At 35.5% G+C, this 16582-nt stretch overlaps 1 protein-coding gene across 1 annotated transcript in view; it reads right to left on the reverse strand.

Moving 5' to 3' along the window:
- The window catches only part of ADGRB3 (adhesion G protein-coupled receptor B3), a 709573-nt gene that overhangs the window by 137201 nt on the left and 555790 nt on the right, over positions 1-16582 (reverse strand). Inside the window, exon 20 of the mRNA XM_021691966.2 lies at positions 13254-13356. Coding sequence (XP_021547641.1) covers positions 13254-13356 — 103 coding nt within the window. The remainder of the gene's footprint in view (positions 1-13253; positions 13357-16582) is intronic.

The following is a 16582-nucleotide window of genomic DNA, read 5'->3' on the forward strand; positions in this document are numbered from 1 at the left end:
AAAGAGTAAGCAAAGATCTTTCTTACAGAGAACTCACAAAACACAAAGAGAAATATGATAAAGTACACTTCACAAAATTAAAAACTTCTACTCAGCAAAAGATGCCATTAATAAAATGCAAAGGTAAGCCACAGACTGAAAGAAAATAATATGTAGGTATAATGTCATATATATGAAAAAATATATATATATATATATATAACAAAAGACCTGTATCCCAAATACATTTCAAAAACTCCTTACAAAGCAGTAATAAAAAAACAATCCTACTTATTAAGGGAGGAAAGACTTGAGCAGAGACTTCCCAGCAATGAACATAAAAGGGCCTATAATATAGCACATGAAAAGATACTAAACCTTATTAGCTATTAAGAAAATGTAAATTGAAGTGTTGGCAAGGAAATGGAACACTGAACTATCACAGATTGCTGGTTAGTATATAAGACAGTACAATAATTTTGGAAATCTGTTCAGTTTTTTTTTAAGTTAAAAATACTCTAACTTGCCTTTAACCCAGTAATTCTACTCCTAGGTATTTATCCAAGAGAAATAAGAATATATGATCACAGAAAAACTTGTACATGTAGTTTAAAGCAGCTTTATTCACAGTAACAAAAAAAAACTGAAAACAACCTGAAGCCCTACCATTTGGAGGATGGATCAACAAACTGTGTTACATTCGTACAAGAGAATAATACTCAGCAGTGTAACAGAATTGACTAAGAATACACAAAACAATATAGTTGCACCTCAAAAATATACTGAATGAAAAAAGCTAGACCAAAAAGGTACTCATATGATTCCATTTATATGAAATTCCTAAACAGACAGAACTGATGTATGAGGACAGAAATCAGAGCAATGGTGGCCGTGGGGAACAGGGGTTGCCTGGGAGAGGGCAGAGATAACTTTCTAGGGTGATGGTAATGTTTCATATCTTGACTGTGGTATTGGTTACATAGGTACATGTTGGTCAAAACTCATCAATTGATTCATTGTGCATTTCACTGTATGTAAATGTTACCTCAATTAAAAGTTTATTGTACCCAGTTTGTTGTATCCTAGGTGTGATTTTACTTGATCCTCAAAACATCCCCTACCCACTGCTAGATTAGAAAAGAACAATTAACAACAGAGAGTTAGACATGCCCTTCATGCAATGAAAAATATTTAATGGGTGCTTGCTGCTATGTGCTATGCACTGTGCCAGGCATTAGGTATGTAGTATAAATCAAGTAGAGAATGTCCCTTCCCTTCTGAACTTAAATAAAAATAAGATGGCAAATTAAAGCAATGGTTATAAGGAAAATAATGGGTTCCTTGAGAAAGAGTAATGAGAAAACTACTGTAGTGTTTTGACTTGGAAATGGGATTTCAGGGAAGTCTTCTCTGAAAAGGGCATGTATAAGTTAACTAGGCTAGCCTAAGAATGAAAGACGACGAAGTGTAGCAGAGGGAGAGATATGTGAGAAAGCCCTGAGGCAGGGGAAACAGTTGTATGCCAGGCAAAGCATATAATTGATGGGGCACTTCTGTAAGTGGCCTTGCAATAACCGCACCAGGACAAGAGGCACAAACCGGGCATATGGTCACCTGGTTGATGGCTTATTAGCTACTTCTATAGTGATCCTAGTGGGAGGCCAGCATGACAGGAATACAGTGAAAGGAAAAGTAATGAATATGAGGTGGTGAGGTGGGAGTAGTACTTAGAGCCCAGGTCATTTAGGAGCCTGTGGGCCATGTTATGGGTTTTGGATTTCATTCCAGGTGTAAGAGAAACTTCACTTATTTTAATTGAAGGGTTTTAAGCAGACAAGGGTAATAAACTGATCTACAATTTAAAAAGATCACTAGGCTGGTGTATGGAGAATGGTTAAATAACTTGACAAATGGTACAGGGCCGGTAAATGGTAAAGCTTAAAAACTCCTCATTTAGAATAAGTGACGCTCCCATTACACCTGGAATGATGAGCCACCTTACAGCAGATCCTCCAGCCCCAATCAAGCCTTCAGATGACTGTTACTCTCACATCTGGACTGCAGCCTCATGGGAGATGCTGAGAGAGAACTGCCCCTGTAGATGGTTCCCAAATTCCTGACTCAGAAACCGTGAGGATTGTATTTACTTTTATGGCACTAGGTTTGAGGTAATTTGTTATGCAGTAATAGATAATACAGATTTTCTATTCCATTTCTATAAAGGGTGCTCTTTCTTAGGTATAGAGGATTCACTGAGGTATAAAGGATTCACTTCATTTTGAAAGTTAGGAGAATATATAACAAAAGTTTCTGAACAGAAAGAAATAAGAAGTAAATGAGAAAGAAAACCAGGAAAATAGAATTAATTCATATTTTGTAAAAGCCATATGTAGCATTCCTACCCATTAGGAAAAAATCACTTTGAAATACAAATAAAATGTAATTAACAATAAGAATGTAAAATACACGTTCATTTAAAATTCTAGTCCTAATTGTATACATATACTGATGTATCATGTACCAAAGACACATCCATCTATAGAGATATATAAAAACTATGTATATTGTGGTTTAACACAGAATGCATAAACAGGCCCTCATCATGAATATTCATGAATTAAAATTTATCATTGTATTTCTCCTGTTAATCATTTCTTCTTTACATTACAATTGAAACCTTAATCTTTGACTCAGTACACTAGCAACCTAGGATGACTACAAATATTTTAATTTACTCTGATTTTCATACATCTTAAATTTTATAGTTAAGAACTAGACTCAACTCAGTCATATGCCTACTTCTTTCTTTAAGGCTTAATGTTTAAAATTAACTGGCTAGCATCACAAAAGGAGTGAAAACCAGAATTTAATCTTCAAACATGCTTATTTTTTTCTGGTAATAGGCATTACTAGTGTTTGTGCTTTAGCTCTAAAGTTTACCATAGCAATGCTTATGATAGAATATACGTAATAATAATAATCCAGCTTTTAGGAAGAGTGAGGACCAGAGGCTGAGAGGCTAAAAAAAAAAAGAACTCTGTTCTATGGTGACTTTAGTGAAGAATTAGCTGGACTCTGCCATCCCTATTTTCTGTGTCAGATGTTACTTTCTGTCCAAGACTGCCAGGTGGGAGACTTTTTTTTAATAGGGGTTTTCACATTTATGGCTGAATGTTAAGAAGTTTTCTTCTACAAAGAGAGTCAGCTTTGTTGTCTCATGCACTGGGCATTTGTTACCCACTTTTAGCTTCTTCAATTCATAAAATGTCCTGCTTGGTCGAGAGTGATTTGATTCATGTTTTATTTTAATTTTTATATACTGGTAACTAATAGTCACCATATGTGAAGAAATTCTGTTTAGTTCTTGCTCCCAAGGAAGGAATTCAAAGTATTTTTCACTTCCTTTTTATCTCTGCAGAAGCCTTTTCAGAAACTGCCAAAGGTCTCCTGTTCTAGTTCTGCAGGCTACACAGACTAAACCTTGGGTAGACAACTTCAGAACTGAAGGTCATTTTTACATAAAACCATCAGCCTAAAGATGGCCTGTCCCCACCTTACATTACAGTTCTTCTCTCTAAATCCAACCACACCCATTTCTTTATGTCTAGGGCTACTTTTGAGCTACAACAGCAAAATTGAGTCACTGTGACAGAGACAGTATGATCCACAAAACCTAAAATCTTCACTATACAGCCCTTTACCCCAAAAGCTTGCCAACCCTTGAATTAGATCCTGAAGTATTTGTGAAAGGAGTTCTCTCCTATACTTTCCACCAGTCTCACACTGAGACAAATTTTGCCTTGGTCAATGAGCTTTAGTAATAACCTCAACCCTCCTCTCTTCATCCCATATTCACCCTAGAGAGGTATAGCCTCAAAGTTGGTATAATGGACCACTGAAAACTCTATTATAATCTTATCTCAAGGGCCTCTGACTGTTGTGAGAATATGTGATTTAAAATAATTCACTTTAGGGGCGCCTGGGTGGCTCAGTCGTTAAGCGTCTGCCTTCGGCTCAGGTCATGATCCCAGGGTCCTGGGATTCGAGCCCCGCATCGGGCTCCCTGCTTAGCAGGAAGCCTGCTTCTCCTTCTCCCACTCCCCCTGCTTGTGTTCCTGCTTTCACTCTCTCTCTCTGTCAAATAAATAAATAAAATCTTAAAAAAAAATAAATAATTCACTTTATATGTTTTTTTTTTTTTAGCACTTCAGTACTTTACCGTGTATTCAGAATTCTCATAAACATTATTAGCTCTAATCATACAACACGGCTTCCTTGCTAACATTAGCCAAACTTCTGAGCAGTTCATATTATGTATTGAGAAGAGGGAGGGTAAGAAGATATACATACAGAGAAATTTTTAATTTCTCTATTAGCTTGATTCTAGGGGAGAAAAATAGATAATCTTCAACCTTTTTTATAAGACTCCTTGAGAGTCACTTAAGTTCTCAAATTCTTTCAGATATTCCTGAATCAAGATAAAATCCAATTCAACTCAATCATCTCTCATCAAAGGAAGGTCTCAAAAGTGTTCTGTAAGTCTTTAGTGTTTCCCTCAACTCCTTTCTCTCATCATAAAACAAAATATTAACACAAAAAAAATTGATCTGGGTTGAAATTATTTCAAATAGGGCTCTAATGTTGAAGTGGCTGTAGTCCTGTTACACTATCCTTCATTGCTTCATTCATTCATTCAGCACTTATTAAGTTTATGCCACGTATAAAACAAGTACTAATATTAGTGGTTTCAAAGCCTAGAAACACGAGGGAAAACACCACCCTTGAGAACCACAGTACAGTGGGCAAGACTGATCAGAAAATGAATAGTTATGGAATAATGTGATTGGTGCTGACAACAGAGGTATATACCATGTACTATGGAAGCAGAAAGGAGTATTGGCAGACTTCACTGAGATGATGTACGTAAGCCAACTCCTAAAAAGTGGTAGGACTGTATCAGGCAAAGTAAAAATAAGTACAGAGGCACACGGCAAGAGCGACTCCAGTGGTGGGATACCCTGGAAAGCACAGAGACAGCCCCTCTCCCCCAGCAGAGAGCACAAATGGAAGACCAAAAGCCCTTCTAAAGGCTGTCTCATCCTGGAGCGAAAAGGGTATTTTTATAACTCATCTACCCAGAAGGAATGCCCTTTTATTTCCCATGAAGTCAGTTTATGTACTAGCGATAGCTCTGAATGTGGGTGATGATCAGAAAATGCAGTTAATCTCATGAGTCCTACAGACCCACTGCAGAGTTTAAAGCCAAGGAATGGTATAATCAGGCATTTACTTTTTATTTAAATTTAAGGTATTTTTCACGTAATATGAAAGACGAGATTACATAAACAAAAGCTAAATGAGCAGACCAAAGTTCAAAGAATGTTATGGTAGTCCAACTGAGAAATCATGAAAGCCAGTTCTAAAGTGGGGTAGCAAGGATAGAGACTAGGAATTGGCCACATCAAGGAGTCTCTTTATATTACCTGGAGAACAGTTCTGCTGCTTGAGGATGAATGAACAAAGGTAATCAGAGTAGGCCTGGCATGGGGTGCCTGGGTGGCTCAGTCGGTTAAACATCTGCCTTTGGCTCAGGTCATGATCCCAGGACTCTGGGATCAAGTCCCAAGTCAGGCTCCCTGCTTAGCCTTCTCCCTCTCCCTCTGCCCCTCACTCTGCTCCTTCTCTCGCTCTCGCTCTCTCTCTCAAATAAATAAAAGCTTTTAAAAAAAAGAAAAAAAAAAAAGGGAGTAGGCCTGGCATCTCCAAAGCAACTACCAGCATTGAACCCTGCGATTATGATCTACTTCTCCCCTGCTGAATGAATGCTCACTCTGGGACTTTTGCCCAGCTTGTAGTTTGACCTAAGAACACACATTGAGTGTTCTTGGTTATCTGGCTCCTGATATCTCAAACCATTTTAGTAACCTCCTTATTGTCAAATAATTCCACTTTCATTTTCTTTGCTGGTTTCAAACCGATCCTTCATATTGATCTTTTGCCCTATTTTGAAATTGACTTTGATAATGTGATTTGACTCCTACCACACAAAACTAGAAATGTATAATCAGGGGATAAGAAGGTTAAAGCGCACTGTCACTTTGTGAACAATATAGTCTTTCATTGCTGGGAGCCTAGGAAAATCAGGAAACTAACCAACCATTCTGTTCCCTGGTTAAATAAAGGTTTTCAGAATCTAGAAGAGCCTTGGCAGAATTAGTAGGATACCTCAAAATGGACTCAAATGAATCACACATAAGCTTACTGCATTCAAATCCTTTTACAAACATCATAGCAAGTCAATAAATTAGATTTTCATAAATCTAAATAGGAAGCTTTAGCTTCAGCCATTAGGATCACACACACATTTGAGACATAATAAACATACATTTGGGACATTACTGGCAAGAAATGAGTTCTATGACAGGAATTATGAATAAGCACATTTCTTTTGAAGATTATCAACATTATTTTCCATGACTTATCAAGTCAGAAGTTTCACATTTGTTAGGTTTCAGAGTCTCCTTAACTAAAGCCCAGGAACCAGATCACCTTTAAATATGCCATCAATCACTTAGAGCTTAAAACAAGCTGCAGGAAAATAGTCTTTATCACCATATTGGCTTAGATTCTGTGTACAGTGGGAAACCCTAATCCTTATAAAACTAACTACAACTATTAGCTTCAGAGGTAGAGGCCCAAATGATGGACTCAAATAAATGCATGTACTCATTCATCCAATAAATACTATAAACTTTATGCACTCAGACTATATGTTGGCAATAAATTTAAGAATAAATGTAACCTAGTCCTGCCCTAAGAATAGTCTCGTTAGAAACGGGTAATGTAATAAAAGACTGTAAGTATGCACTGTAAATCATAGAGCCCCAAAGCCAGTGTACCTAAGAGTAGAAGATAGAGAAGGGTTTCCTATACAGGAAAGGATTGAGCAGTGTCCGAGAATGAGCACGAGCCAGATAAAGACGTTTGGAAAATCAGGTGGGGTGGAAGAGAGTAACGGTACTCCAGGCTGAAGGGTAGCAAGGAACAAGAATCCATAAAGTAATTTTGACAAACTATAAGCAGTTTGATGTTGCGGGTATGAAAAAAGTCAGTAAAACAGAATGAGAATGGAGAGGTCAGCATAGGTCATGTTCAAGGTTTCTCAAGTTTTATAAGCTACAGAACTCTTTCTCAATAAAATTTATTTCTGAGCCCCAATATATTAATGCAAGAAAATCAGTGAATAGAAACCTTCATAGATAAATAAAACATTTTGCACTGCTTGTGTCTGAGCAGTTTGAAAGTCACTTCTGTAAGGAGGTGAGACAGCAGCAACAAATGCACAGGGAAGTGAAGTGGTTTGATTTGAATTTTCGCTCCATGACTTGGGCTACAAGGTAGAGAGTGTGTTTAATGATGCTGGAAATGGTAGACCACTGACGATGGTTAGTACCTGACAGAGGAAAAAGCTGGCTTTGAGAAGCATGTGAGGGTGTAACTGGCACAGGGCGGGGTGGGGAGAGGGGAGGCGGACTTACTGGATCTACTACGTGAGGGAGGAGGAGACATTAAGGCTTAAGCAGAGTCCCAGCTTATGTAACTGAGTTGGAGCCCAGAGGAAATATGTTCAATTTATATATAATGTGTTGGACTGTGGAGCAGGGACACAAATGGTGAATTTGGTAGTGAGCAGAAAATTGGACAAGAGGAAGTCTGAAGCTCAGGAAAGTATAAATCAGATGCACACCTGGGAATCATCATACCATAATCACAGTTACTGTTTAAGGAGTGCTTTAGAGTGCTTCATAGGTACCATCTCATGTTACCTTGACAACACCACTGTAAGGGAGGCCTTAACAAGAAGTTAAGGTCCAGAGAGACTGAATAGCATACTCAAGATCATGTAACTAGAAAGTGGCAGGCTTAGGGCGCTTAGGTCTCTCTGGCTTAAAGTGCCTATTCAACCATCACCACCCAAGAGATGGTTCTCCCAGGGCAGCATGCAGAGCACTGAATCTCAAGAGGAGGGGCAGACTGTTTCAGAGGGTACTAGGAAGGGCAGAACGGGTAGCTGAAAACACATACTCAATATTCCTCCTCAGAAACTGAACACATACACATTCAGAGGCCACACATGTAGGTAAATGGGTGAAGAATCTGGGTCTTCAGCCAAAGAAAGTCATAGAAGAAATAGGTGCATCAGAGGGTGCTTCACCCAATTAAAGGTATTCAAATTCAAGATTTTATTTCTAAAATAAACCATCATCCTGACAACACAAGAACATCCTCCATTAGAATGACCACTGCCTTTTAGTTTGGCCTATCTTTCCTAATTATCTCTATACAAACTACAGAACAAAAACAACATTTTATAAAAGGTAAATAAACATGAGATGAAGGAAAAAAAAAAAACTTTGTAGAGTATTGACTCTTAAAAAGTGCTCCAACGTAGAGAATTTTTGTATTTTTTGTAAGAACAAATTAAAAGACATAGCTCATTATATAATTAGATTGTCCACACATAAAGAAACATGAGATAAATTCCTCCTAGTGTTGAGGAAATGATGTTTACCCATCTGAAATAATTTGGGAAGCCCCCCGTGATATGTCAATGGGAACTTTTGCTGGGTCTCTTACGACTAAAGTTAGTGTCTAACTTTGCCTTCTCACAGTTGACTATTATTTTTCAAATACTTAACTTTTAGGATGTCCTTTTAGGATACCTATCATTTATTTCATAACACTTTGGTATTCTCCGAATGATACTATTATGTGTCAGTCAGTGTAACCTTAATTCTAGAAGCTGTCCAGGAATGCACACAACATGGTGGTCAGCGGGCACTATATTCAAAACGGCCATATTCCAGAGGTGGCAACGCCCAAGTCCTTTTGATCTAGGTAGATCTGTCCACACTCAACACTTTACTCATCAAACTGAATATAAAAGGTTGATCTTTACTGATGAACTAGTGTCTGGTTAATTACTATAGTGGGTGTAGTAATGGGCTCCCTTTGATGAAAATAAAGGCTTAAGGATATGTGGATCAGCTAATATAGTTAAACACTTCTTACTCCTGATGTGACTATATGAACGATTTCATTGAAGCCTATATCCAGCGTGTCTTAGAGATGGGGCCCACAATTTTATTACCAGTCATTCTGTGTCCAGACATGAGAGTAGGAGGAATTCTGATTGCATCATGGCGACTGAAGGGCCCAGAAGACTGCTTCTAAAGTGTTGCTATGTCTACCTCAAGTGAATGTTGCACACAACATGTGGTCAAAGTATCTAAAATGACAAAGATCTAGGATTTTCACTGAGCTTTTAAAACAGGTTTGTTTCTGATATGCTAATAAGTGTTTATCTAAAAAATATCTAACTGTGTGATAGAATCTGGACTTGACTTGCCTTCATTATAACCTGGTAGTGAGGTTGTGGGAGAGAAGCTCTCTCTTAGCATTTCAAACTTATTGGGTGGCTACTACTGTCTAACCAAAAAAAAAAAAAAAGAGTTTTGCCAAATTTGGCTTTCATCAGTTAAAAAGCATATTATGAAGTCTTTATATGATAAATCATTTCAAAGTCTTTTAGAGAGAAGCAGATATATATTTTGTGATTAAGAAAACCATATTCTGAATATGTTTCCGAAATAATCTTTGTTTTCTGCAAAACAGTAGGACCAAAAAGAGTCTACACAGTTTAAAAAAAAATTGCATACTTCTTCACAAACAACATTTCAGTGATATAAGAACATCTTGGTTAAATTATACAAACATATCAAAGGGCAATGACCCTTTATGAGAACGTTTGAAATATAATGACGTAGGTTATCAGTAAATTTTATAAATGTATCTTAAGAGATACAAGAAATTGCATTTGATTTCTTACTTTGCTTCTAGCAACTGAATCTATAGCTTAAAGATTTGAATACCTCATACTTCGAACAATGAATTTTAGCTTGTTTCTATCCTAACTCAAAAGAAATATTCAGTAGTGAGACAACTGAGTTAATTATATTTCAACAAGCAGTTCAGAGAAAGACCCGAATATGACACTTCAAAACTATTCTGGACATCAGCGCCAAATACCTGTTTTCACACAAACTAGCCATGACAACTCTTAGAGGCAGTACCAAATAACTTGTTCATCAAGAAGCTCTCCCACATGTTTCCATTTTTCCAAATGTGGAATACTAAAGCATCAATCAAAACTTACCAGGGAAGTCAAAGACAGGAATCTGATCAATTATAAAATGCCCACAGCAGCAATGAGGTCCTACACACTACCTAAATAAAATACTGTACCGGTGAACAATATTTTACCTTTTTAAAATACTTTCCTGGAGGTTATACAGATCATAAGTTTATACAGATAATACATTTTGTATTTTTTCTTTTTTTAAAAAAATCACTAATCCCAAATATAGTCAGAAAGGTGTAGCTTTCACATACTGCTATTTCACATATAAAATGAAGTAGGGTCAATTTAATTCAATTCAGCACATCATGATAAAATATATGATTATTTTCCCCAGAAAATTGATATTGTTAAGAATGACTAAAAATAAAATCCCAGTGTTCATATTTTCCCCTTCTAGTCACAACGATATAGCGAATTGTCCTAGGCTTGCAGAATCATCTACTCAGAGCCAATAAAGCAAAATTAACATAGCATAAGAGAAACCAATAATTTCTCATCATTACTACCACCTACCAAAAGCTCCTCCCCTACAAGCATCAGTAACTGTAGCAGCACAGATTAGCACAGGCTATCTGGAACAGAACTACTATGGTCCCAAAACCACATGGAATCTACTCTATAGATAATTACCTGGGGAAACTTTTTTTTTTTTCTAAGCCCAAACCAGGCATTCTTTTTAATCAGAAATGAAAAGTAAAACTAGACTTGTCTTATCTTGCCTTTGATGTTCCTAATATTTGCAAATATCAAAAAGACATCTCCATGAAAAAACAAGGACATTAAAAAGTTGGGAAAGGCAAAATGGCCAAGAATGTAGTATCTTAAGACTAGTTTCTGAATATTATTACCATGTAGACCTATATAATATGGTGGTCACTGGCTGCACGTAGCTGCTGAGCACTTAAAATGTAACTAGTCTGAACTGAGATGTATTGGAAGTATAAAATAAACATCAATTCTGAAGACTTAATAAAAATATTATAAAATATTGTATTAGCATTTAAAAATATTAATTTTATGTTGAAATGGTCATCTCTTGGATACACTGTGTTACATATATTATTAAAATTCATTTCACCTGTCTTTTTTTACTTTTTAATGTGGCTAATAAAATAATTGCATATGTAACTTACCTTTGTGGCTTACATTATATTTCTATTGGACAGGAATGATTTAGACAATAATCACTGTAATATGTAATAAACCTTGTGAAAAATTCTACCATTTGACCATTTGGCTTAGAACTTGTAAAAACTTTGCCATAAGGCATGAAACAGCCTTAAAAGCACATTTCCTACTGAAGATCAGGTAGTTTTCCATATTGTAATGAGTGTTTGGAGGGTAAACAAAGACAGGAAAGGGGGCTTTGGTGAAAAAAACAGAAACAAAAAACAAAAAACTTAAACTATGTGCTTTAGCTAACTCTAGCTTGATTTTTTTCTGATTCCCAGACCCAATAAATAATTTCTACTCCAGAGGGAAAGCTCTCCTCTTCTGCATGGAGTTTCAAGGACAAACAGTTTAAGAATTGTGAATAGGTATTAAGAAGTAAATGAGCCTTTCTATGGGATCTGAAGCCCTGCCCAGGTAAAAGCCAAAACGGTAAGGGTGAGATAAGTAATTTAGTAATTCCTGAGGATTTACAGTCCCATCTTCTCCCCAACTCTACTTAACTTCCCCTCACTTCCCTTTTCCTTCCCAGCTTGTGCCAATGTTTATCCCCACTTTCCCCGCTGTTGGTTATTTGTACATTTCTTTCTCCTCTCCTAATTCCAGCTGGCATCTTCCTCAACCTTTGTTCTTTCTCCTTACTTCCTGTTTTCCCTTTCCCCATTTATATATACTTTTAAATTTATGTTACATAGTCATAAATAGGAAAAAACAGAACATTCAAATACATGAAAGTTCTTTTTACTTCCACAGGGCTCTTTACTGGGTTGTTAATTGTTTTTGTTTGGTCCTTCAGGGGTAGTGACCTCCCCCTTGGGCTCTCCCCCTGTCCAAGACCAATATGGTTCAAGAAGAAAGCTTCATTAGAATCACCTAAGCAGATTCCTAGGCCCTAACTACCCAGACCCAAAATCAGATTCCTTGGGTGGTAATCAGCAGTCTTAGGAGCATGGGTTAGCAAAATTAGACTATCCATATCTTTGACGTTGATATATGTCCTACAAATATCTAATCTATCAAAAGAACCTACTGAAAAGTACATTAATTTTTTTTAAATGACATCTTCTGGGGGGGAAAAGGTTCAATTATTGGTTTTAGTATTTGACAATAAAAAAGTTGAGAAAACAACAGGCTGGGATTAATCAACAAAAGTTATCAAAGCAATGTTTACCAGAATTACTCTGAGATTGGGGTAAGTTAATTTAAGATTGCTAATATGGGTTTCTTACAATGCATTCAGAGTAGTTTAGTAAAGAAAGCTGACAGTCATTGCTGGAAAAAACATGGTCATCCAACTGAACCCAATTTGTATGAATAGGACCTATGCTTCTACATTCTGCTCAAAGTGACTGTGCAGTTCAAGACCTGCAATGCTGGTTCAGTATTGAAATGTTTTTGGTGAAGTAAAAGTTTTTGAAAAGCATAAAATCTATTGTTGCTTTTACCTAGTACTCTCTTCAGTTATTGCCAACAGACAACTTTGGGGTAGATTTTCATGATCTATGTTATGCTTGTAAGCAATTTATAGTTGACTATTAGGAATCAGTGTTAATAAAGTAGACCAAAACACAGGCAATTCTATTTACAATTAGGATAATGAATCAAAATTTGTTCTTTTGATGTTCCAAGGCTTTGAACTCACAGAGCTTTGATATAATGTTTAATAAACATATCTTTACTATTATAAATAGCCCCTCAAACCCCAGGAAGTTAAGCCAAAGGAATGTATTTCTGGTCTAGACTAGGCAATACTTTTATTTAGAAACTAATGAAATAATTTTATTTTTAAAAATAATTTTTGTCAGAAGTTCTCCATTTTATCTAGAATGTTTAGATTATCAATAATCAGCTCTATGTCAAAACATAAACACACAAATAGAATCAGAATAATTACCAGTCATACCTTATTATGTGTCTGAGTCTGTCCAACCAGTATGAGGATGTTGGATGAGATGATAGACAGGCAGAAGTTAATTAGAATTATAGACCTCTCAGAGCGTATGTACCTAGTCAGGGAGAGAGAGAGAGAGTGTCCAATTTTAAAATTCAGCAGAAAGATGAAGAAGAATTCCATATCATGCAAATTGGTGAAATTCATCCAGAAAAGGAAACACTAAAATATATCCTTTATAGAAGAAAATGTAGGAAAAATGTTTTTTTAAATAAAGATTATTCTTAGAGACCCAATTTTATAGTGACATGGCATGTCCTAGAGTCCTTTAGAGTAATTTTATTTTCTTTAGACGTTTGTATGGATAACATGGCATTTCTGACAGACTTGAAGTTGTATCTGCTATCAATATAATTTTTTTTACTAAAAATATAAAATTTCTTGGAAATATATCAATTACTATAATTACCATTATGTATATGTATATATATTATCATATAAAATCAATAGAAACCAAAAGGAAAAACCCCATACAGATTCTCAAGTATCCCCTTGTATACTAGAAAGCAACCATTACTTTCATGAAACCATGAACACTTATCCACCATTTCATACACTCAAATATTTTTATATAGTTTGTTACTCTTTATATTTTTCTTTTCCTTAACTGCTCCAAAAAAAAAAAAAAGAAAAAGACAAGAAAATGAATCTTCATCTCCAGAAAGTAGTCCAATCCACAAATGATAATTTGCCATTAGGCTGGAAAATTACTTGGTGTCTGCCATATTTTACCCTTATGAAGAAGTGTTTATATACAGTCTGCTACAGAACTTTTAAGTGCATCAAGGATGTAAGCCATAGAGGAAACTGCTCAGAATCAAATGTTCTACCAGCTGTTTACCCTAAAAGGGTAACGGTTATTTTGCTTTACTGTACCCAGTGGTAAATCACTGAGTGACAGTAACAAAAAAGACATACTTGTACTTGCTGTGTATTTGAGGCTGTTCAATTTGTATTAGTACATGGAATCATTTTCCACAGCAGGCACGGGTTTACTGTGCAGGGCTAAGTAGGGTGCCAGAGATCTGGAGGCACTCTTTGGAAAATAAAATCTATCAAAGTTCTTTCTCTATCTCGGTCTTTGAGGAATATTTAGGCAGAAGCCCCACATTCCATCACACATTTCAAAAGAGAACACAAAACAAAAACAGGAGTAATAATAAAATACAAAAAGCAATTTTTTAGTATAAAAAAATTTCCTTTCTTCACAAAACAAACCCAAATAGGAATAACCTAGGCCAATTCTCAATACAAAATGCCCTCAAGAGTTGCTTAACCTTGTCCCTGCATCATCAGTATCTAAAAATATAATAAACCACACACTGGGAAGCTAAAGACATCATCAAATATTAAGTTGTTTCTTCTTATGTGAGTGAGAGATGGAACATAAAAAGTTTAAGGGCTGCACAAAACTGACCCTTCATATGATGTTAATGGCTTCATGACAGCACAAGCACACAGACAACATTATTAAAAGGGTTTCTGTGATATCATTTGCTCTGTAAGTAGGAAAATCATGGTGATAAAAAACCCAGACTGACCACCCTGAAGAGTTTTTAGATATTCCTATTATTCATCAATACTGAGTCACATTATTGCCTCAAAATTTTCTATAAAACGTCTCAACTCCCAAAACTTTTTATATTTGAGGTTTTAAACAAAATTTGTGAATGCATTTCAATATATAGATTAAAAAGATATGCTTAGTTGCTCTTTGATGTAATAACTCTACAGAACATATTTGTAGATGAAGAGAACATACCTTAGTATATTAATTTTTTGATGAACATTTCTAACGAACTATAAGGGACACCAACAATTTTCAAAACACTACGTTATATATAAAATAATTCTGATGTTCATACATTTTATAAACCATTAAAAAATTTTAAACTTAAACGTTTTAATTAGAAAAAAAGGCAGCACAGGATCCTAACGTGAGTATTACCATGCAGTAATACCATACAGTACTATTATAAGGTAAATTTAATGTTTATAACATTCATTAAATTTTTCATGCTACAGGATTCACTTAATAATTTAGGAATCTTGGAACTTCCATAAAATTATTAATACTACTTCAATTCTTCCATTTGTAGACAATGAATTGATTAGCCACTAAAGTTAGGAATCAAAATTTATGTTGTTTCTTGGTGCTCTCTTCTACACTTCTCAGTTTCACATCAAGTACTAATAGATCCTTCCAGGTGTTTGGGTAATTCTTAGAAAACTAATAGGTGATTTCCCTGGATCTTCTGGATTAAAGAAAACTTTATTATGGACAAATTAATCTTGTGCTTCTTTATATATTATTTATACTGGCAATGTTTATGCTAATGTTAGCTACAGGTATTGAGAGGTGAAAAGAAGGTGGAATTGGTGCCTGAACCCTAAGTACTGAGAAATGGAACTTAGTTCTAATTACTTCAGTGAGTATGAAGTATGACACTGTTGAGATCGCCTGAAGTCCTGACCCTTCAACACTGTCTCATTTTCCAAAAAGTGCCATTTAGGCAATTATGGGAGACAAAGTGGTCTTCTTCCCAGCCTTTGTCCATCTTGCTCTTCTATTCCCAGGGCAATGTCTGCTTGACTAAACCCTGAAGCTTGGATTCTATTGTCTATAATGCCATGCCTAGACCAAACATTTCTTTCATTCCATGGGATTGGCCATATTTTATCAGATTTTCTCACTCTGTCAGTGTTTTACTACCAGGTAACTCCTTCCCAGGAAGTCAGAACCTTTATTATGTACCTGTGTCAATGGAACAAGAATGTGTACATATTTTTGTTTGAAGTATGAAAATTCTAGTATCGTTGACAATTTAATATCCTGGACAATTAATTCTTATCCTCAAAAGAGTGAAAAATACAATGGACAACATTTTTTTGGAAAGGATGTTAAATCAAATGACCTTTCTTTATTAAATTATAATTAGTACTTCAACTGAATTGTTTTTTAACGTAAGTAACAGTAAAACACAAGGACTAGCTACTTTTGCAATTTTAATATTGCAAATATTTAGGAAATAATGTACAATTGTCTACTTACTCATATAATAACCATTTTTGGAACATTTTTAATAATCAAGATGAATATAGAAATGTTTTACACTTAACATTTTTTAAATCCGTTAGGAAGTTTGGCCATTTGGTTATGTGCCGTTTATCAATATGTGAGTAGACATAATAAAATGTCTAAAATATACAGGTCTAATTTTTATTAATAGAAGAAATCTTAGAGAAATACTAAATTTTCATGTACTATCAAGCTGATGCAA

This window comes from Neomonachus schauinslandi, chromosome 8 (genome assembly GCF_002201575.2).
Source record: "Neomonachus schauinslandi chromosome 8, ASM220157v2, whole genome shotgun sequence".
In the NCBI taxonomy this organism is placed as follows: domain Eukaryota; kingdom Metazoa; phylum Chordata; class Mammalia; order Carnivora; family Phocidae; genus Neomonachus; species Neomonachus schauinslandi.